Genomic DNA, 23892 nt, shown 5'->3' with positions numbered 1-23892 from the left:
ATAATTAACACACACACACACACACAAATATTATTATTTAGCCATATGAAAAATGAAATCCTTAATGATTGAGGAGAAGAGAGAGCCTATGGTATGGGAGCAAATTTTTACCACACACATACATCAGATAGAGCACTAATCTCTAGGATATATAAAGAACTCAAAAGACTTAATACAAAACAAACAAACAAACAAAAAAAAAACGCACTCACTAAATGGGCTAACTGAACATACACTTCTCAGAAGATATACAAATGATCAATAAATATATGAAAAAGTGTTCAACATCTTTAGTAATTAGAGAAATGTAAATGAAAACTATTCTAAGATTTCAACTCATCTCAGTCAGAATGGCAGTTATCAAGAATACAAGCAGTAGTAAGTGTTGGAGAGGATGTGGGGAAAAAGGTATACTCACACATTGCTGGTGGGACTGCAAATTGGTGCAACACTTTGAAAAGCAGTGTGGAGATTCTTCAGAAAACTTGGAATGGAACCAACATTTGACTCAGCTACCCCACTCCTCGGTCTATACCCAAAGGATTTAAAATCAGCATACGACAGTGACATAGCCATACCAATGTTTACAGCAGTTGAATTCACAATAGCTAAACTGTGGAACCAACCTACATGCCCATCAACAGATGAATGGATAAAGAAACTGTGGTATATATAACAAAGGAATATTACTCATCATTAAAAGAGAATAAAATTATGGCATTTGCGGGTAAATGAATGGAGTGGGAGAATATTATGCTAAGCAAAGTAAACCAATCCTAAAAAACTAAAGGTCCAATGTTTTCTCTGATAAGTGGATGCTGATCTATGATGGAGGTGGGGGGAGGGAATGGGAAGAATGGAGGAACTTTGGATTGGGCAAATGGGAAGGTAAGGGAGGAGTTATGGGAGTAGGAAAGATGGGGGAATGAGATGGTCATCAATACCCTAGGCACATGTATGACTGCATGAATGGTGTGTCTCTACACCATGTACAACCAGAGAATTGAAATGTTGTGCTCCATTAGTGTACGATGAATTGAAATGCATTCTGCTGTCATGTACAACTAAGTAAAACAAATAATAATAATAATAATAATAGAAATCCTGTCACTTTGCAGCAACATGGATAACTAGAGAAAATTAAGTTCAGTAAAGTCAGGCCCAGAAATATGTGTAGAAACTAAAACCGATGCTCCTCAGGAACAAAATATAGAGTTATCAGAGGTTGAGAAGTACGTGGGGGAAAGATGGAGAGAGAATGGTTAATGGGTAGAGGGGTACAGCTGGATAGGAGGAATAATTTCTATGGCACAGTAGGTAACTATGGTTAAAAGAAAGTACGTAAATATTTTAAAATTTTGAATGTACCCAACATTAAAAAAAAGATTACATATGAGGTAATGAATATATGCTAGTTACTTTGATCTGATCATTACACATTGTATACAAGTAGTGAAATATCACTATCACCCATAAAAATCATAAGCCAGGTGTGGTGGCGCACACCCATAATCCCAACGGCTTTGGTTGCTGAGGACGGAGGATTGCAAGTTCAAAGCCAGCCTCAGCAACAGTGAGGGCTAAGCAACTCAGTAAGACATTGTGACTAAATAAAATACAAAATGTGGCTCAGTAGTTGAGTGCCCCTGAGTTTAATCCCCAGTATGCTCCCCCAAATAAAATAAATAAATAAATAAATAAAGCAAGCAAGCACATTTTTAGCAAATATGTAGATATATATATTTTCAAGAATATTGGTTTTATTTAGAATATTGAAATACAAAAACAAAAATTTACATACTATAACCATTGTGAAAATGTTAGAACCACTAAAATGTGAAAATACTAAGGCACTATTCCTTGAAATAATGTATTTAATATTCAGAAGTTCATAAAGAAATATTTTTAATAAAATTGATTCAATCTTCTTATATTTTGTCCTGAAAGACAACCTTAAACAAGTAGTAAATATCCTAATGAAAATTATATGATATACCCAGGTTCAGGAATATCACTAGGTAAAAGGGTTATACCTGGTTAGCTTTTCAACATATTTTGTTTCATCACAGCAATACATCAACCACAACAAGGCACAAATCAGGCATAAAGTCATTCTGTTACATAATTTGACACAAAAGGTAGAAATATTACCAATGGGATAATGAAAAAAAACCTTTAAAGTTCTAAAAAACTATTGAGAAGTTAGAGTTTGAGCTATGTAATACATTCTGAAACATTCCTCACTTTTGTGTATTTGTTTGTTTAGTATATATGAAAAAAGTTCATCCTGGAATATAAATGTAATCAGCCATAGTATGAAGGAGTTCTGTATTTCTGATGGCGCTGAGTCTTTGCTCTTTGGCATAATATGTGACAAAATAACTTGGCAGCAGGAGACGATATCTACATTCATTGCAAAACAGAAACTTGAGATTTCTACAGTGAATATCTAAGTAATATCATCTACTCTGGCTTATGTATCGACCTTATACTTGAAATATTTTTCCATAAATGTCAGTAACAGTGGACATGTGACAAACACATATAGTGATAAAAGCAAATAAAAACAACAAGAAAATCAAAGCATACTTATAACTTTTTACTTTTGCTTGTGATGACCTTCTGTGCTCTGGAACTCCTGTGTTACATAAAATTGGAACTGGAAAGAGAAAAAAAACTTTTGATTGGTACAACACAAAACAATACAGGAAGTAAAAATTACCAGAGTCATTAGTTTTACAAAGATTTTACAAAGAAAATATATTACAGGATATTTAGCTACAGCGTTTTGAAAAAGAAAACAAAAAACAAACACCAAACCATAATTTCTTGAGGATAAATTCTCAGCTCTATGAATGTAGTTCTGATTTTGCAAACTGCATGGTTCTCAAGTGTAGTAGGGTGACAATTTTTACAATGTAAATGTAAGCAGTCTTTAATTTGAAAGGAAAATTAATTTTAGTAATATCTGAGATACAAGGATAAAGCAAAATATTATTTAGCTTTATAATTTTAAAAAAGTATATTGGAAAGCAGTACTATTATAATATTATAAAATCTACAGTCTATCTTTTGAAATCCAATGCTTGAATCAAATATCACTATTATACTATCACATTCATTATTTCAACAAAAAATTGCAAGAAACACAGGCATTGAGAAAATTTAAGTCTTGTTCTGGGTCTATCATAGGAAGACATGACTTTGCCAGGGCACAGGTGGCTGGAGTAAACTGAGGCAAAGACCACAAAGGAGCATTCTGAACAGAACAAATCATGAATTTCACTGTAGTCAAATAGGTAAACTGATAAGGACATTTTAAGTGGAAGAAATAAAATGAAGGACACAAAGTACAGAAGGAGATCAAAAAGGGGGAAAAAAAAAACTTATTTTCTAAAACTTTGGTAACTTTGATTTTAACACATACCAAAACCTACAAGCTTGAGATTATCATCCAATTGCTACTCATGGCCGCCCCCTTGTACTGTGGCCCTCTCTACCTTCCTCTGCATCTTTACGTCCATCATTGGTTTCACATGTTCTGACATCAAAGCACAGGAGTTCGAATCGATAGCCTGGGTCCCTTATTAAAATAAAAATTCTCACAAAATCAATAATCAAAAGGATTGGTTAAAAGAAAAGTGAGCCTAAGAATTAGGGTTTTTTCCCCCAACAAAGTATAAAATTTCAATTTAGACACAAAACTCAAAATAACTTATGGTAGGTCAGCAGTCATTACCTGTATACTAAGGGTACAGCTGGGCTGTGAAATAGCTAATTTTTTCCCAGCTAATTGACCCTTTTCTACTATGATGTATATTTTTATCTTATTCATTCAGTTGCCAAATATTTACAAAGCCCCTAGTATGTGCCAGGTACTGTTCTAGCTTTGGGAAAAGAGAAGTAAATGAGAGGGATAAGGTCTGTGCTTGGGCTCTTAAGGAGCAGCAATTTGAGTTTCAGGAGGCAGGCAGAGAGTAAGTAAATAGGAACTAGAATTAGGAAGATCAAGTAGAACCAGGAGGATTGTGGGTGTGGCCCAGTATTAGAATGCTTACCTAGCACTGCATAAAGCCCTGGAGGTTTGATCCCCAGTATGGAATTTTGGGGGTGGGCGGGGGGCAGGGAGCAGAGCCAGGAGACAGTAGAGGAGGGAAGGGCTACAGATGCAGAGTAATGGGGGCTCTTACTTCTTACGGTCCTTGTCCTTCTTTATGTTACTACCCGATGCCATATAGGATTGGTTCAGGAATATGTCACAGCTAGATTTCCTTTTAGAAAAATGGATCCTTTCTTCTTCCAAAGCTCTTCTCCTTTCTTCAAGTTTTAGTCTTTCTTCTTGGTGAATTCTTTTAAGGTGCTCAAATTTGGCATGCAGCTGTGAAATAAAAATGTAATTTCCATTACTGACACAGTGTGGCAGCACATGCACAACAATGCTCTCTGGCTCAGCAACTAGATAACCCCAACTTCTTCTTATGGTCATCATTTTCCTAATGCTAAGTTCATGCTTCAAGTAAAAGTTTACATATAGAATTGCTTTGATAATTTTAATAATGATTTCCCATGTAAAAAAAATGCTTGAACCATATGAAATACAAACCATAGCCTCATTAACAAAACTGACCTTTTTCTGGGTTTTTTATTTTATTGCTTTACAAGATTCTCTTCAAAGCCTCTTTAATAAAGTTTCTCAAGTCCATGCTCAAAAAAAATAAGGGCCATGAAAGAGCAGAAGGAAATTATCATAAAGAAAATAGCCACTTATTTTCCTAATAAAGCTAATGTGAAGTTATATTGGCAAACCCTACTAGAAAGCAAATGTTAGCTGTCAGTTTGTCAAGAACCTTACAAATATACTGCATATTTACAGTCATTCAGTAACTCCTTGAAATATAAACAAAGAAATCCTGAATTCGAAAAAGCTTGAAAAAATATTTTAGTAGAATTTACACTATAATGGGAAAAAAATAGATTACATATCCAACAGAGACAGTAAAAAAGAAATAAATTTAGGCTAAATACATTCAATGCAGCTGTGGGAGACCTGAATTTGCCACTCTAAAATATGAATTTGCCTACTTAGCTGAAGACAATTAAGAAACAGATGTACAAGAGATCTCTGTTCTCCTTATAATGCCTAAAAGCAGGGCAGAGATTTACAAAGAGTACCCTGCATCTCCCTCACAAGGAGAACAAAAGTTTTACCAGCAGCCTAGAGAAAGCCTCAGAAGACCTTTTATTCACAAGCCTTACTAACTAGCCTTCATCTGCCTTTTCTTTTCTCTTGTTAATTCTTTAAAAATTCACTGTTCTTTGTTGAAGATTCTATAGTATCTTAAATTCAAAAGCACCTCTCTGAGAATTACTCATTGACTGGATATCTCTCATGTATATGTGAAGTATAGATGTTAGTAAGCTCCAATTTTTCTCGTGTTAATCTGAAAACAAGAAGTCTGTTCTAACTAAGAATCTAAGGGGGTTCTTCTTTCCCTATTCATAAAAAAGCAGAAATGTAGAAAGAAAAATAAAGACCATAAGCCAGTAAACTTTTATTTCCTTGGGGCTGAAAATCACTTTGATAAATCATATGAAGGGAACACTGTCAACTTAAAGGCAGGCCTGTGTTTAACTTTATTCTGCTCCCCAATTTAAGGAATTCCTTATTCGAACAACAGAAGGCATATTTCTCAAATGGCATAAAACTCTGAGAAACAAGTAGCATTTTTATTAAAAAGGAAGCTTTGAAAAAATTGAGGGGCGGTACTTAACATTTTTAAAGTATGATGTATGATGTCTGGCAGAATAAGCACTCAAGAAATACTAGTCATAAACAAAACAAACAAGGAATCGCAGCTCTCTCCACCCTTCTATTACAGCCATCAAAGAAACCTTTAGCACTCCATATTATAATTAATTGTATGAGCAACTTCTTCCTGAGGATTGCTTAGGAGCTCTGCTTTTTTCATCTTTCTACTCCTAGCACCCAGCAAAACATAATGGAAGAACTAGTAATGAAAGGACATACAGATAAAATGTATGGGAAGTGCTGCAAATAAGCTTACTGGAGTACACAAGGAATGAAGGTGTGAAATGGGGGTCAACTTCATGCTTTGAGTATGAACCCAGCTGCTTGGCCTCTGGTAGCTTATTTTAAAACTAACATGTACTGCCCCCAACCCTTCCTCCTCTCCTTCTTCACTCCCCAAAACCTCAAGGATTCAAATTAATGTTTTTTCCCATTTCAGGCCATGCACTTCAGCTCACTGATCAAAAGAAGAAAGGTATCTGTGCCAAGTCTGAGCAGTCGGCTATCTGAAGGCCACTGCTATGATTTGGATAACGGCTGTCCCCCAAAGCTCCAGTGTTAATGCAGGAATATTTGCAGGTCAAGTGAATGGACTGTGAGAGCTATAACATAAGCAGTCCATCCTAGTTTGAATGCACTGACTGAATGGTAACCAGGCTGGCAGGGCATGGCTGGATTAGGTGGGTCACTGGGTGTGTACCCCGCAAGGGTGGTTTTTACCTGAGGCCCCTTCCTTGCTTCCTACTCTGCTTCCTAACCCCTCCATGAGCTAAGCAGCTTTCCTCTGCTGGGCCCTTCCACCATGATGTGTGCTTCAACTTGGGTCCAGAACGAGGAGTGAGCCAGCTATGGACTGAGACTTCTGAAATTGTGAGCCCCAAATAAATCTTTCCCCCTTTACATTGTTCTTTTTGGGTATTTGGCCACAACAACGCAAAGCTGACTAAAATAGCCACCATCTGAATAGGAATCATATCTTCTGATAGGCACATCCTGAGCTTGGTCCCCTGAGCCTGGTCCCTGAATTTCCTCTTAAAACTCCTTTGTTTCCCCCTTGTAAGGGGAACAATAGTTCTTGAGATACTAGTCTACTACTCTTCTCATTTTCAAGCAAATCAATAAATGTCTTTCCCATTTTTTTCAAAACCTTGTCTTCATTATTTGGATCAGCACTGAATATAAGGACAAAGATTTTTGTAACACGTAAAGCTACTTTAATTGTAGTTTAACTTAAAAATAACAATCTGGGGACTTGAGCAGACTCCACATGAATCAGCTATGTGCATGCCTACCAACATCAAAGTGCAAAATTTAAAATCTAAAAGATAAACTTGTTTTTTGTCCTATAGTCTGATTAGATACTGAGATTAATATTGTCAGCTCTGTGTAGCACTTGAGAATTCATGCAAATTAATAAAAAGCAACTTCCTGATAAGCCCTTTTCTGCATCCTGAAGCTCTTTTCTGCATCCTGAACTTCCTCAAGCTGAGATTGAAAACTGAAAAATACCCCCTGTCCCTTTCTGTACCAAGGAAGACAGAAAGTTTTCAACTGACACATTCACTGTCTTACATAGCCAAGTTAAATTTACACATATTTCTATAAATTATAACCATTATCTTAGGAGCTGGGAAAAAACAATCTATCTGCTTTTCCCCAGTTTGATCAAACTGCATAAAATTCATTTTATCTTTTTACATCATTTGCTTATTTCTGATACAGGCAGGCAGATGAATCCAACCAGTCAGGATCCAGGTAGGTACCTGGTTTGGGCGATAGTTGGACTTGGTATTTGGAAAAGATGGTATATAATCATAGTTGGGTTTCAAGATGGAGAAATAGAAGAGGTCACTTTCCTGGCTGCTTCATGATGTGAAACCAAGAAAGCAAATAGGCAGCTTCTCAGCAGGTGGGTGGGAAAAATAAGTGACTTTGCTGGAAATTAATACTGGTCATTCAAAGCCTATGGAGAACTCAGGAAGCTGAATATTATAAAATAAAGAAGAAATCCCAAGCACCACCGTCATGGCAAGCTAAAACACCCCCCTGCACCACCAAGCTTAAGCAAAGTGGATGGATAAAGGAATTAAAGAACCCACATTTTTAGGAGGCCTGTGGTTAAGACAATGATGAACTAACCTGAAAGGCATGCTGCACAAGATCACTGTGCAGGAAAGAAGGTGCATCTCTCCCAGCTGTCCATGGAAGACAGAGGAAGGAGCCATTTTGCACCCAAGCTGCTAGCCCCCAACAGCTGGGTGAGCAGAACCTGGTGAACCCAAGCTGGACCCAAAATATAGGCCTGGCAAACACACACTGCATGACATAGAGTGTGCCTAAGTGACTAGGAGAAAAATCAAACACAGAAAGGGGTTTATACAGGGGAATAGAGGTCATGGATACCCACCTGGCCAAAAGCCCTCCCCCTCCAATCTAGCTGCTTGCAATACCAGCAGGGAGAGGAGACCAGCCAGAAATTCAAAAGGGTCAGGCACCTACCTGAATGAACATGAAACGCGGGGGTCCAGGGGTAATGGAGGGGACTGGCTCTTCTACTGCCCATCTGGTCTAGGGGAGATTCCTAGAGTGTAGTCTCCTAGCGTGGACAGGCAACTACTGGGCCCTGGAGGTGTGCCGATTTAAAATCTTCAAATCAATTGCTATTCAACAAAGAACCCAGAACCTATCTAGGCCTAAACTTCACATCCAGAAGCTCCACCTATAGGATCTACTTTCATACTCTAACAACCACACTCTGAGGGTGGAGCAGACATCACACTTTATCCCACTACACCTAACACTGAGGAGAAGGGAAGTTGAGAATTTTTTGAACTCCAAAGGAAACAATTCTTTAACTTTTCATGGGGAAATTTTTCTTCTTTTTTTTCATTAATTGTGATGTAAATGCATACATAGTTGTCAATTTTTTCTAACTTCAAGCATTTTTTAAAGGCAGTTATTTTTTATGACTAAGTACTGAGGACTGGGATATTTGATTAGTACATTTCAGTTTTGTTTTGTATTCTTTTATTTTTTAAATTTTTTGTTTTACAATTTCTTCTCTCACTTATCTGTTTCCTTTGATTCTTTCTCTCCTCTGCTAACAAACTCTATTTTTCTTTTACTCTTCCTTTAGTTTTTAACTTATATTTCTCTCCTCTCCCTCATAATCATCACATCTTAGATCTCTTCTGTGCTCTTCCTATTCAGCATTTGAAATTGTAAACCTTTTTAACAATTATAACTGATTAGATCATTTCTGTTTATTGTAACAATTAGCATTGTAGATGTCACAGAAAGGTTGTTGTTATTTATTTACCTATCCCTAAATTTTGAGTTACTGGAAATCTCCAGGGACACTATAAGCCAAAAAGTAGAAACTCTACCAATACTGTTACATGGGTAGACACACAAACAATATGCAAAAGCAAGGAAACACAAACAATATGAAAAAGCAAGGAAACAAACTGCCCCAACAAACCAGAATACTTCAATAACAGAATCCATCAACACCACAGTGGAAGAAAATGTCAGTTTAGAAAGTTCATGGTATAGGATGAGGTAAAGAGTAAAATTAGAAAATACAATAAGTAAAAGATCAATAAAGAGATTCTATAAAAAAGCAAGCAGAAATCCTCAAAATAAATGAATCAATAAAACAAATAAAAATTCAATGGAAAGCATTACCAGCAGACTAGACCACTTGGAAGATAGTTTTAACCAACAACAACAACAAAAATAGGATCTTGAAAATAAAGTTGACCATGGAGAAAAGATGAAAAGAGACAATACACAGAACTTCTAAGAAATATGGTTCACCATGAAGGACCAAATGTAAGATTTATTGGGATAGATGAAGACTCAGACATACAAACCAAAGTAATGTACAATCTTTTCAATGAAGTAATATTAGAGAAAAACCAATCATTGAAAGAAAATGGATGCTAACCATGAATACTATACCAGCAAAATTAAGCCTTGACCATGAAATAAAAACCTTCCATGATAAACAAAAGTTAAAAGAATTCACAACTAGAAAGCCTGCACTACAAAATATACTCAAAATATTTTATGAAAAATAAATCTGAAACCAAGAAAGGGAAGAACTACACTAGAATAATAGTCAAAGGAGAAATTAATTCAAATTAAAAATTAGAAATAAATCAAAATGACAGGGATCAAAAATCATTTGTTAATAATAACACTGAATGTAAATGGCCTAAACCCATCAATCAAAAGACAGGAACTAGTAGACTGAATTAAAAACCAAGACCCAACAATGCTGTCTCCAAGAGAATTACCTCATAGGCAAAAATATCAACAGACTAAAGGTAAAAGGATGGGAAAAAACATATTATTCATAAGGATCTCGTAAACAAGCAGAGGTTTCTATCCTCATATCAAACAAAGTGGATTTCAAGCCAAAGTTAATTAGAAGGGACAAAGAAGGCCATTTCATACTGCTTAAGGGAATTATACATCAACAAGATATATCAATCATAAGTATGCCTCAAACAATGCAGCATCTTTGTATATCAAGCAAAGGCTTCTCAATTTCAATAACCAAATAGAACACAATACACCTCTCTTTAACACACCTCTTTCATGACTGGACAGATCTTCCAAAAACTAAATAAAACTAAATAAAGAAGTTACAGAACTAAATACAAAAGGATTAACAGACATACATACAATATTTCATCGATCAATGACTGAATGACTGAATCCACTTTCCTCTCAGCAGCAACCAAATCCTGTTCTAGAACAGACCATTCTTAGGCCACAAAACAAATCTTAGAAAATACAAAAATAAATAATAATAAAAAATTAAGATAATACCTTGCTTGTATTCCATCAGATAATAATGGAATGAAATTAGAAATAAACAATAAAATTTTAAAAAGAAGCTATTTTAACACCTGGAGACTAAATATTACACTATTATATATATGGCCAATGGATGGCAGAATAAATCAGAGGTGAAATAAAAAAATAAAAAAATATGTTGAGAATAACAACAACATATCAAAACCTCTGAGACACTATGGAGGTGGTTCTAAGAGGAAAGTTCATTGTACTGAGCTAATTCACTAAAAGAATAGAAAGTCACCAAATACATAACCTAGCGTTACATCTCAAAACCCTAGATAAAGAAGAACAAGTCAACACCAAAAGCAGAAGACAGAAAGCTGAAATCAATGAAATTGAAGAACCAAATAAAATAAATTTTTAAAAAATCAATGAAACAAAAAGCTCATTCTCTAAAAAAATAAAAAATTGATAAACCCTTAGCCAAGCTAATCAAGAGAAAGAGGGCAAAATCTCAAATTACTAAAATCGATGATTAAAAAAAAAAGGAAATACCACCATGGACACTACTGAAATAAAGACGATAATCAGAAACTATTTTGAAAATTTATACTCCAATATGACAGAAAATCTTGAAGACATCTACAAATTTCTAGGACAACCTACCAAAATTGAATCAAGAGGACATAGAAAAACTTAAACAGATGAATTTCAGGCAATGAAATTAAAAATGCCATCCAAAGCCTACCAACTAAGACATGCCCAAGACCAGATAGAGGCCCAGAATAGCCAAAGTAATCCTTAGTGAGAAAAGCGAAGCAAGAAGCATTACAATACCAGACCTTAAATTATAACAGGGCTCTAGTAACAAAAATGGCATGATATTGACACCAAAACAGGAAGACCAACAGAACAGAAAAGAAGATAAGAGAAAAACTCACATAAATACAGTTATCTAAAAGTGCCATAAACATACACTAGAGAAAAGCCTCTTCAACAAATGGTGCTGGGAAAACTGGGAATCCATATGTAACAAAATAAAATTAAGCCCCCATCTCTCATCCTGCACAAAACTCAACTCAAAGTGGACAGATGCATTAGACCAGAGACCATGCACCTAATAGCAAAAAAATGTAGCCCCGATACTCTATCATGTTGGCTTAGGAACTGACTTCCTCAACAAGACTCCTAAAGCACAAGAAATAAAATCAAGAATCAACAAATGGGAGAGTATCAAATTAAAAAGCTTCTTTTCAAAAAAGGAAACAATCAAGAACGTGAAGAGAGAGCCTACAGAATGGGAGAAAATCTTTGCCACTTGCACCTCAGAACATTAATCTCCAGGATATAAAGAACTCAAAAAACTTAGCACCAAAAAAAAAAAAAAAACAAAAACAACAACAACAAAAAAAACCCAGTCAATAAATGGGCAAAGGAACTGAACAGGCACTTCACAGAAGAAATACAAATGGTCAACAAATATATGAAAAAAATGTTCAACGTCTCTAGCAATTAGAGAAATGCAAATTAAAACTACAGTTAGATTATATCTCACTCTAGTCAATATGGCAATCATCAAAAATACAAGTAACACAATAAACAGTGGCAAAGATGTGGAAGAAAAGGTACGTTCATGGGGCTGTTAATTGGTGCAACCACTGGAAAACAGTATGAAGAGTCCTCCAAAAACTTTGAATGGAACCACCATTGGATCTAGTTATCTCACTCCTGGGTATATACTTAAAATAACTTAAAATGTGATGACTTAAAATCAGCACACAGCCACATCAATGTTTAAAGCAGCTCAATTCACAATAGCTAAGCTATGGAACCAACCTACATGTCCTTCTACCGATGAATGGATAAAGAAAATGAAATATTATTCAGCCATAAGAAACAATGACTTCAAGACTTCTGCTGGTAAATGGATGCATCTAGACATTATCACTAATAAGTGAAATAAGTGAATCTCAAAAAACCAAAGGTAAAATGTTCTGTTATACAGATGCTAACACACGACAGGGGGGATTAGACAAAGGGGAATGAAGGGAAGAGCCGGGTAGAAATAGGAAAGACAGTAGAATGAATTGGACACAACTTTCCTATGTTTATATATGAATACACCACCAGTGAAACTCCACATCATACAACCATTAAGAATGGGATCCTAATTAGAATAAGTCATATTCCATGAATGCGTAATATGTAAAAATATACTCTATGGTCATGTATATCTAAAAAAAGAAATACAATTAAAATTTTTTAAAAAAATCAATCTATGGCTTTGAAATGCCTGCTATAATGCCAACAACAACAATAACAAAACAGTTGGGGAAATAATTCATTAAGTCAGAGAATGAGGGTAGAAACAATAGATGGCTAAATTCTACCTAATAAAAATTTCATGTTCCATACATGGAACAAGTAAATGGTCCTGAGGGCCACTGAGCCCCTGACAGAAGTATTGAAAATGAGACAAGGTTGAAACATGACTAAGTAAGGCCCTTCTAACCTATAATTCCTTCATTCCAGAGGATGCCTTTTCTGAGAAGTATCAGCTCCTTAGTATTTGCTTATTTAAGTAGTTTCTGCTTTTCAAAACAAGAGATGTAGGGGCTGGGGTTGTGGCTCAGAGGTAGAGCACTCGCCCAGCATGCATGAGGCCCTGGGTTCAATCCACATAAAAAAATAAAGATGTTGTGCCCACCTATAACTAAAAAATAAATATTAAAAAAAAAATGTAATAAATAGATCACTTGGATCAGCTCAGAGGTTGAAAACACTTGTCCAGTATGCACAAGGCCCTGGGTTCTGTCTCCAGAACTACAAAATACAAACAAAAAGCAGGTCAATAGTGTAAGAGTCACAACTCTCTGAGCATGGTGCACCCCTATCATATGGGAGGCGAGCAGAGTAGAAGCTCAGGAAGGGAGCCTATACAGGCAGATTGGTTTTATGTAAACAGAGACGAATCTCTGATTACTTAAATCGAAGTGACATACTTTATTTGCATAATAAAATATCTTGAAAGGTTACAGAGTACTTTTAAGTTGCTAAGGCTGGCCTCAAACTTCAGATCCTTTTGCTTCAGCCTCCTGAGTTACTGGGATTACAGGTGTGCACTATCACGCCCAGCTAAAATAGCTACTTTAAAATATAGCCTTTAAAAGTTGAGGGGCAGGATCCATTGGAACAAACTAGAAAGATGGAGCAGAGGAGCAAGATCCATAGGAATAAACTTGTCTCCTGAGCAGACCTGCTGAGAGAGGGAGTTTTGGTTTTAAGCTTTTAAGGCTTTTTATCCCAAAGTATACATCACATGGTTACTACTGACTTCATCAGAAATAACTCATACAGACATAGTTTCCATTTTATTATGGCCCTATTGATTTACCCAAGGCAGCTAAATGTTACCCTTCTTCATCACACACTATCTGCATTCTGGACCTGACCCATTTTGCTGACCCTGGGTCTTCTGGGGAGAAGGAGAGTGGGAAAAACTTGGTCTATGGAAAAAAACTTTGTTAAGACTGAGAGATTGTGGTCCAGGTTCAATCTCAGGTTGGCAATGCCTTGGACCTCTACAACCATCACTTCTCTCTAGCCCTTCAGACAGCAGGAATCAACGAGCTCTCATGAAAGAACTTCCTAGCAAATATCAATGTTTGGCCAACTATTCCCACTGGTTTCCCATGTGTCCGCATCCTAACAACTCATGAGGGAGGCAATATTCTCAATTCAGGGTAGAATGAGGAGCACCAGATATTAGGAGATTCATGTTCTCAACTTTTATGCCACCTCAGAACAACTACTGCCAAAATGTATCAATATCACTATGTGGGAACACATTATAAAAGAAAAATTCAAAAAGTCAAATGGTTTAAAGAGTGTTGCACCCAGAACTAAGACTAACAGGCCCCAGTGTCATCATCCTACTCCTGGCTCCATATTTTATCATAATTTAGTTTTTCCAAGCATGAAAGAAGACCAACAATGTAATTCACAGTAATACTTTTAAAAATTAGGTACAATAAGAAATGGTCATGAACTAAAACTTTCACATAAAAATATTTTTATTATCATCATGCAAGATGATAACTCATATGGCCAAACCTAGGTGAGGTCTGAAATCAGTGTATGAGATTTAGTCATTATCTCACAATACCAGCAGAAATGAGTTGTTTTTAGCCCTACTCATGACACAATAGGATTCTTGTAAACTGGTTACCTGTTGGCATTAAGTACTTTCCTTTTTACTCAATGACAAAAAGAAAGTAGAAACCTAGAAATGTCAACGAAACATGAGTATGTGTTTCCAACACTTGAGCATTCTCACTTATACATCCATTACACAATTTGAGTAAACAAAGCAGCTCAAACAACAGTCTTGGTAAAGCTGTGTACTCCTTTTCCATTGTGATGCATTCTGGACAGCAGCACAGCATTGTGACAGCCCACAACCAATGCTTATTTCCACTTCTGTACCCTAAGCCCTCTGCTAATTCCTGCTTATCAGGCTTTTATTGGTGCAGACTTAATGCCTATGAGAGCTGATAAGATTTCCTTTTCTGGATTGGCTGCAAGGAAGCTCAGAGAAAAATTTGTGTACAAGTTATTGCAGTATTATTACTGTCTAATCCCTGCCTATTTTATGATCCTATCCTGGTTTTTCTTTTTTTTTTCTTTTATCCTAATTTGAATGTATGCTCTCCAAACGGATATTAGGACTTGTTTTTCTTAAAGACAGAATTCATAAAATTTTAAAAAAAGCAAAAAGTGTCTCAACTACATTGTGTCCAAAGAAATAGGACACTGAAAAAAATCACATCAAACTTGCCTCTCTTTCGGCTTCTTTCAAAATGGCTTCTTTCTCCTTTACTCGCTGCACAAACATCTGCTTCATTTCTTCTTCTTTTCTCTGACGCTCACCATGCAATTCATGTCTTTTGGCTTCGTAGGTCTCTTGAACACTAAAAAAAGTTATTTGTGTTATTCTCATGTTCAAAAGATGATGTAATAAATTTGATAAATCTCATATACCTCAAAGTAGACCTCAGATATATAATAGGATGTACCAGATATATAATAGATATATAATAGGATGTCAGCTGCTGACGTACAGAATCTGAAACATGCCATGACCTATAGCATTTGATAAAAGGCCTCCAGTGCTACAGCTAATGTAGCTACTAGAATTAATTAAAAAAAAAAAAAAATGTCCTTCACAAGAAGTACCCTCCCAAACATTTTCCTTTTTTAGTCTCTGTTAACTGGTATAACTCCAGAAACATTGAAGAAATAAAGTCACCTGGGATATATCTCTTATACTCTTCTCTATCTGATATTTAAAGTCTATATTCTTTCCATTTCTACAGATATCCTATTACAGCCCAACTTCATCTTTGCATTTTCTGTCTTTACTATTGAAATAATCTCCTAAATCATCTCTAGACTTCTAGGTCCTCTTTTTTTTCACTTTGTTCCTGCCACTCCTTAGATTTTCCACCAAAACCACAGACCTCCTTAACTTTTCTCCCAATTAGTTATGCTCTCTATAAAATAAGGTCCCACCTCCTTCAATTCTACTTTTCCAGATTCATTTCCCAACAAACAAATCCATTTCCCTTAATGTTCCAGCCACACAAACCTATTTACTGTTCTTAAAATATACCTCACATTTCAAGCTGTATTGTACCTTCTTTGTTTCTGATGCTGCCTACTCCCCACCCTCCTTCTGCCCTCATAGTCTTCTATCCGTCAAGGCCAAATGCAGATGCAACTTTCTCTAGAAGGCTTCTCCACTTTCTTAGTTAGAATCAATTGTTCCTTCCAAGCCACTTCTTGTCATTTATATCTTGGCTGACTCTCTCTCCTAACAGATCACAAATCCTGAGAACAGGAATGGAATCTCCATTTGTCATCTTCACTTGGCTATCTAGAAAAGCTCTTTATAAATGTTTGTTCAGTAACAGAAACTTCTGGTTAGTAGAGGCAGATAAAATCAAGCAGAGCAAAGATTGTCCTGGAATTCTATGGACAACTACCCTTTCTTACTAGTGATATTCCAGAGGCATAATAAACCTACTTATATGTCAGAAATGCTGATCTCTTCCATTTTAGCTCTCTGAGAGAATACCCTGAAGATCTGACAGGTAATATAAATTCACTTTCCTCCTGTGTCGGTTAGAAATTTCTACTACTTATGAAAATACATAAAAACAGATTTCAAAATGTGATGAAATTAAGGAATTTGACTAATCTTAAACATTATAACTAGAAAAAGTTCAAGGAAAAACAGTAAAAAATGTTGTACAATCGCTATTGTGGCTGATAGTTAAATTTATGATATGTGTAGTAGATAATACCAGGAACAGAAGCTAAACATCTGTAAGAACATTCTCATAAGGAACAAAGCTTAAGGGGCTGGGGCTGTAGCTCAGTGCAGAGAGCTTGCCTAGCATTGTGAGGCACTACATTCGATCCTTAGCACCACATAAAAATAGATGAATAAAATAAAGGCATTCTGTCAATCTACAACTACAAACAACAACAACAACAAAGCTTACTCTGGGTATGTAGCTTAGTGGTAGTGTTTTCCTACCATGCATGAGCAAAACTTATAAATGTATAAAATGTCTTAGGTACCACATAAACTGCCTCAGATCCTAAAGAGGCATTTTACTTTGTACTATTTTTTTTTTTTTTGTCTTTCCTGTTTGAGTCTCATTTTTTAAAAGCCCCTACATTTATCAGCTACCTTCACAAATTTAAACCTCACTACGTGTTATTGGTATCACACTGGACTGACACCCTTTAAGAACAAATTCAATTGACATAATATCTTGATGTCATATAAAAAATGTAACTTAAAAAAATGCCTCACTACTTTGTACAAGTACTGGAGTTGCTTAGGAAGAAAATAAATCTACAGGATAAAGAAAACAGACCTAACATTTGTTGAATATCTGCCACAAGCAATGAACACTTTTGAACTCATGTTCAATATTTAATTTCCACAGTAACATACAAAAACAAGCATTGGTATTATATTATGGGTAAGAAAATGAAAAATAATTTGTCCTAAGTAACACACTTTAAAGTAATAAGCTGGGATGTGAACCAGATCATACTTGTTCTAAAGCCCCTATTCCCAAACATCATAAATCAGACTGCTTCAAGCAAGGCATTCTCTGAAGGGAGAGTAAAGTGCTTGCTTCTGAATATTTTCCATCATATCATACCACTTTTCAACTTTGCACAACACACACTTATGAGGGCAATTTTAATTAAAGAAAACTGCACTATCATTCAAAAGGTGGTAAAGAAACTCTTAGGGGATCTGAAGTGACTAGTTTGTAGGGTTAGTTTTGTGAAATGACTGCAACCACTATTTACTATATCATAGACTTATTAAATGAAAAAGCTTTCTTGCTATACTATTTCTTTCCTTAGTATAAAAGTAGCTTTGTTATGAACATTTAATGACCACATGCTATAGCTGCAGATCTTACTGACAAAGTTGAAAACTAAAGAAGAAAAAAACATTCTCAGATGCTCATGCCATCAAGGAAAGTCCCTACCCTCTTCTCTAGGTGACCTGTTTGGGTGTTTCATGTATAGTTTGAATATGACTGATGAACTTTTTTCTAAGTCTACTCTTGACTAAACACAGAAAGTGAGTTATTTATCTCTTGAGGGCTCCAAAGACAAAAAATGTTAATATAATAAGCAACTCTAAAATATTACATAAATCTTCCTTTCAAAACTATAGGTCCTACAACACTTAAATGACAGTGATTTTGTACTGAAATATTAAAGGTGATTAACTGTGAAAAGACTAGTATGCTAATCTGAAATTCTTAAACTTGGGGATTCAAAATTTTATAAAAGCATGTTTCATATAGTTTAAATAACCAATATAAAACATTAAAATCAAGTTTTTAAAACCAGTAAGAGTATAATGCCATGTATCTGGATATACATGATCACTGTGGGCAGCTTAGGATACCAACTATGACTCAGCATAAGTAGAAATGGAAAACCAATGAAGAGGGCTGATAAAGACAAAGAGAAATAAAGGTCATCCTAATAAGTGCATCTAAGTTCTTTTAAAAATTGCTAGATTAATATACATTTTACATGACAACCAAATTATAGAGACTACCAAATTAAATATGAAAGATTCACCTGAAAATAAAATGTAAATTCTTGAAAACTCTAAAAAATGAAAGTTTCCAATATATCAGGCTACAGAAGCCTTATCACATCATTTAGTAACAAATAAGAAAGCACTGGTAGAAATATTTTGCCTCAGCTTAAACCAAAGAAATTTCCCCTGTTAAGGGGAACAAGTAAAAGCTATTCTCACACTGGGATCCAGTTCCCCTCCTAACTGCTCCCACCCTATTTGGACACATTGGAGGTGGGGAGTGGTAGAGCTGAGTACATAGCATGCATGCCCCAGCAACTCAACAACAACAAAAAAGCAGACACTTCAAAACCACTCATGATTTTATCCAGTATCTAGTATTTTTCACTAGTGACTCCCAAATTACTATCTCATCCCTACTTTTTCAAATTCCAAATTTTCAATTTTTTAAATTTATGTAATAATCTACTCAAGCACATTAACTGAATTTTAAAATTATAATTATCATTATTTTTATTGTTATTATTTTTGTACAGCGATTGAATACAGGAGTGCTTTACCACTGAGCTTGCCAAGTTGCTTAGGGCCTAGCTAAGTTGCAGAGGCTGGCCTTGCACTTAAGATCCTCTTGCCTGTCCTGAGTTGCTGGGATTACAGGCATATGCCACCACAGCCAGCTATGAATATTTAATAAGCATCTTAAATTTAATATTTTAAAAACCTCTCAATTAACAATGCCAATGCTAAATTCTCCCTGTCCCACCTTGTTCATGTGGGAATAAACACGACATCTATTCACCCTGTTTTTAAGATAAAAATGGTGACTGAGGGCTCAGGATGTAGCTCAGTAGTAGAGTACTTGCCTAGCATTCATGAGGCCTTGGGATTGATACCAAGTGGTTCAAATAAATAAAAAGAGTCACTGAAGTAATCCTTGATTCTCTTTCCTTTGCATCCCCCATTCAAACCAATCCACCACTGAATTCTTAAAATTATATATCTTAAAAATGCTTCTCATTCCTGTATCACTACCAACCTTTTTTAAGTCTCTACGAACTTGTACCTGGTCTCCTAACTTGGTCTCCCAATTCCAGTACTGACTACCACCCATCCTCTCTTGCTCACACAGGGCAGAGTGTCCTCCTTCCACACCCACCCCAGAATGTCCATCTGACCCACTGTGCATACGTACCCAAAGTCTAGCATGCTGAGCAGACGGTAGACAAATAGTAATTATTGGCTGCAAGACTGAATGAGCATTTTAAAATGTAGATTTCTAGACTCCATCCCTGGAAATTCTGACCCTGTATTTCTTAATCATCTACAGGTGACTATGATGAGTCCACCAGGCAACCTGGATCCCTCTTCTTAGAGAGTACTACTCCAAAGCTGTCCCGCTTGCTCTCTCAGGGTATCTGCCTCCTTAGTGCACACAGAGACCTTTGCACTGACCCTGAGGCTTGGAAGAAACGAGAAGCGAAGCCTCCTTTGGGAAACACTAGGGAAGCCAACTTGAGATGATTAATCTTTAGTAAAGATATAATACAATAAAATAAGAAAATCATTAGTTTATCACAATTATTGGTCCATGACCAGAATACAGCATACCCAAATTTGGTGAGGAAAGATCAAGTACATATAATTCTTAATTTATCATGCTACAATATTATATACTAATAAAATTTAACTTCATCTAAGATTTAATCTTCCACAAGATCAAGGGCAATTACAACACTGATTGGACTTTCCTGTTCTTTACTGTTGTGTTTACTCTGGGGCACATGCTAACAGGCAGGAAAATGGAATATAAATAGTAGAATGAAAAAGGAATCCTCAGTCTCAAAACAGAGTTTAAAACAGTGTTTGCCCTAAGGATCTCATGCTTTATTCTAAGCAAAACTGGACAAAAAATGCTATAATCAGATTTGATATAAAAGGATTAAGATTTCTAGTGTACGTCTCAACCAAAAAAGAAAAAAAGGGCAAGGATATAGTACCATATAAAATTTCCAAAGACACTTATAGAAACATTGAATTCTCTATGCTTTAATCATTGAAGCAAGAAGGTCTTCAGGTTCTAAAAAATTCTTATAACTATGTTGTAATAATGTAAGAAACAACTTAATCTCGAACTCCCTAGAAGTAGTTGCATTCTTTCCTTACAAAATGCTTTGCTAAGTAACAGTCATCATAAAACATTCTTCAGGATAAAAACCGAATGATCAAGTTTTAGGTTACTTAATATGATTTGTAGCCCAACTTTTTGTGTGATAATTATTCAATATATTTTCATCTGTTTCAGATAAATACAAAAATAAAACCAAATAATGAGTGTTTTTCCTTCACTTATTCATTCCAGTGTATTCTGAAATCATGGGCTTTGATTCAGACAAGGAGTTAAAGACCCATCAGAAGCAAGAAGGATTCAAGTGATTCAAAAAGCACACTAAATGTTCATTGTTAAATGATTCAATTTCCTGGGTTTGGAAATTTTTAAAAAACATATTCCCATTATACTGGTATATAAATATATGCATAAAAAGGTATAATCCTTTCTAACTTCCTCTTTTGACTGGCTTCTCAAGAAAGACTCCTTACCTGACTGGCTTGTTCTCTGGGCCCACATCTGTAAAGCCCATTTCCTCCAGTTTGCAACGCCTATAGAGCTCATAGTGCCTAGTATGAGTCTGCTCCTGTAGGTCCTCCATGTTTGTACAAATGAGCATTTCTCGCAACTTTACAAAGTCACAGTGGTTTTCATTTTCCACTAATCATAAAAAAAAAGAAAAAGCAACATTAGCTTTTAATTCCTGGCATACACATTAGTGTTTGTCGAATGAATAAATAACACATGTGAAAAACATCAAAATGATTGATATGGTTAATAGCTACAATTATTTTATACAAGTAATCAAAGTCTTACCTTATACACACTGTATTATAGGCAATGTTAATTAACAGATTGGGAGATTGACTTTAAATTTAATAGCCAACAGAAAATGGTAAAGAAATATATTATCACATGCTCAAGATATTTCACGAATGTTTTTAATATTTACAAATAATATAACATTTCACATAGTACTCTTAAAGTAGAAAACTGTGCAAACTTAAGAATATCATTTATACATAATTATCAAATTCTTTTTCTATAATACATTTATGAAATCAAAATTAGTGAATATACTAATATGGCCTTTGTGTAACTTTATGGTGACCAATGACTATAAATAAACATGCTACTGTGACTAACAATCTTACATTACATATATTTATTTTTGAGACAGAATCTCACTTTGTTGTTCAGGCTGGCCATAAACTCATAATTCTCCTGCTTTAGCCTCCTGTAGCTGGCATTAGAAGCATTCACCACCATGCCTGGTCCTTCTATATTTTTAGTAAATTAAAAGTATTAAAAATAAAAATTTAAAAAGTTGTCAATTTTTAAAAAGCAGTATTTGGAAGGCCAGTAAATGGATAGGGGTATTCTATTCCCCATTAATATCACAAATAAATGAAACAGATAGTACTAAATACTAAATGCCAGATAACCTAAATGTCAAGTGGATTTAACTTTTTCAATTTGGTTCAATGATTTATTTGTTTGATCAGAAAAAAAAGATATAAATTTACAAGATCATAATTTATTGTTCCCTATTTTGATCAGAAAAAAATATATAAATTTATAAGAACATAATTTATTGTTCCCTATTGTTAAGTGGTAATTAGTTTATATATCATGGTTAAATACCACTTTACACATTTAAATTTTGATCAAGAGCTGGTGTATGTAGCTCAGTGAGGCTCTGGGTTCAATCCCAAGCACCCATTAAAAAAAAAAAATCCAAAGTTTGATTAAAATACCCAACCAGTGCTTCTCACCTTCTGCATGCCTTCAGGGGAGATAAAATGGGAGTGGTACAGTGAGAATGAGGTTACTCTGCCTTACCACTACAGACTGGCCAAAAATTTACACAGTTAAGACCTTTGACAACCAATCATAATTCAAAATAAGCATTACCTCAAAAGAATATATTAAATACATCAGATTATGAGGCAACACAGATAATTTATTTTCTTTTTCTTTTATTTTTTTGTTGTTTTATTTTTGTAGTACTGGGGATTGTACCCAGGGGCACTTTACCACTGAGCTACATCTCCAGCCCTTTCTATTATTTATTTTGAGATAGAGTCTCCCCCTAAGTTGTCAATCTCATTTCAAACTTGAAATCCTCTTGCCTCAGTCTCCAGACTTGCCAGGATTACAGTTATGTGCCACCATAATTCGTGCAATATATATATTTTTAAAGTCACTGTTTATCTCATTTACCTTGTACAATACCCCAAGGGTACTGACGAGCTTTGACCATCTTATTTCCAACTTTTACCTCATCCATACTTCCTACAACAGCAAATGGTAAATGCTCCTGTAAAAGAACCATAACATCAATCTCTTCTTCTCATACCAACATGACAACTGATAAGCTATAAAAATTATGAAAATAATAGAGAATAACTTATTAAGCAACAAATCTATAAAAATCTAATGACCAGCTATGCCTCAGATTTAAAACTTGGCTTTGAATATGTACTGACTATACTATATAAAACAATTTGGGGCCCTAAGAAGAAAATTCTTTCCTGAGCATCTCCCAATGCAAGGCATTATGCTGTTGGGAATACAGGAAGAAAAAAAAAAAAAAGAAAGAATTTTTAGTGTGCTTTTTTTTTTTTTTTTTTTGATCAGTATTACCTTATCCCTAAGAGAGTCCTAAAATACAGTGTTGAAGAAATTATACATATATCACTATATAGATAATAAAACTATGTATCTGTATTTAGGGTAGATTCAGAATATACGGCACTAATACAAATTAATATATAAAGTTCCAAATTATGCTAGTATAGTAAATGCTACAGAAATTGAGAGAAGCCAGAGATTACTGGGAGCAGGAAGATACAAACCAAGCTATATTTGGAAGGATGGGATTTAGACAGATCAAGCAGAGTGGCAACAACTAGCAGAAGAAAAGAGATTGTGAACAAAAAACTTGATTCAGGGGCTGAAAGTAAACAAGTTTATCTGAAGTTGAGGATTAATATAGAGGAAAACTCTAATGCAAGA

At 35.2% G+C, this 23892-nt stretch overlaps 1 protein-coding gene across 2 annotated transcripts in view; it reads right to left on the bottom strand.

Annotated features, from left to right (window-relative positions):
* Positions 1-2560: 2560 nt before the first annotated feature.
* Positions 2561-23892, bottom strand: part of Septin10 (septin 10) — a 72573-nt gene continuing 51241 nt past the window's right edge. For both annotated transcript variants that reach the window (XM_076833994.1, XM_076833993.1), the window contains 5 exons: positions 23098-23194; positions 21366-21534; positions 15456-15588; positions 4191-4378; positions 2561-2659 (listed from right to left, as the gene is read on the bottom strand). In XM_076833994.1, coding sequence (XP_076690109.1) covers positions 2644-2659; positions 4191-4378; positions 15456-15588; positions 21366-21534; positions 23098-23194 — 603 coding nt within the window. In that variant the 3' untranslated portion in view covers positions 2561-2643. The remainder of the gene's footprint in view (positions 2660-4190; positions 4379-15455; positions 15589-21365; positions 21535-23097; positions 23195-23892) is intronic.

The sequence above is a fragment of the Callospermophilus lateralis genome, chromosome 14 (genome assembly GCF_048772815.1).
Source record: "Callospermophilus lateralis isolate mCalLat2 chromosome 14, mCalLat2.hap1, whole genome shotgun sequence".
NCBI lineage: Eukaryota > Metazoa > Chordata > Mammalia > Rodentia > Sciuridae > Callospermophilus > Callospermophilus lateralis.
The sequence above is the reverse complement of the archived record's forward strand: the minus strand, read 5'-3'. Positions and strand labels throughout refer to the sequence as shown.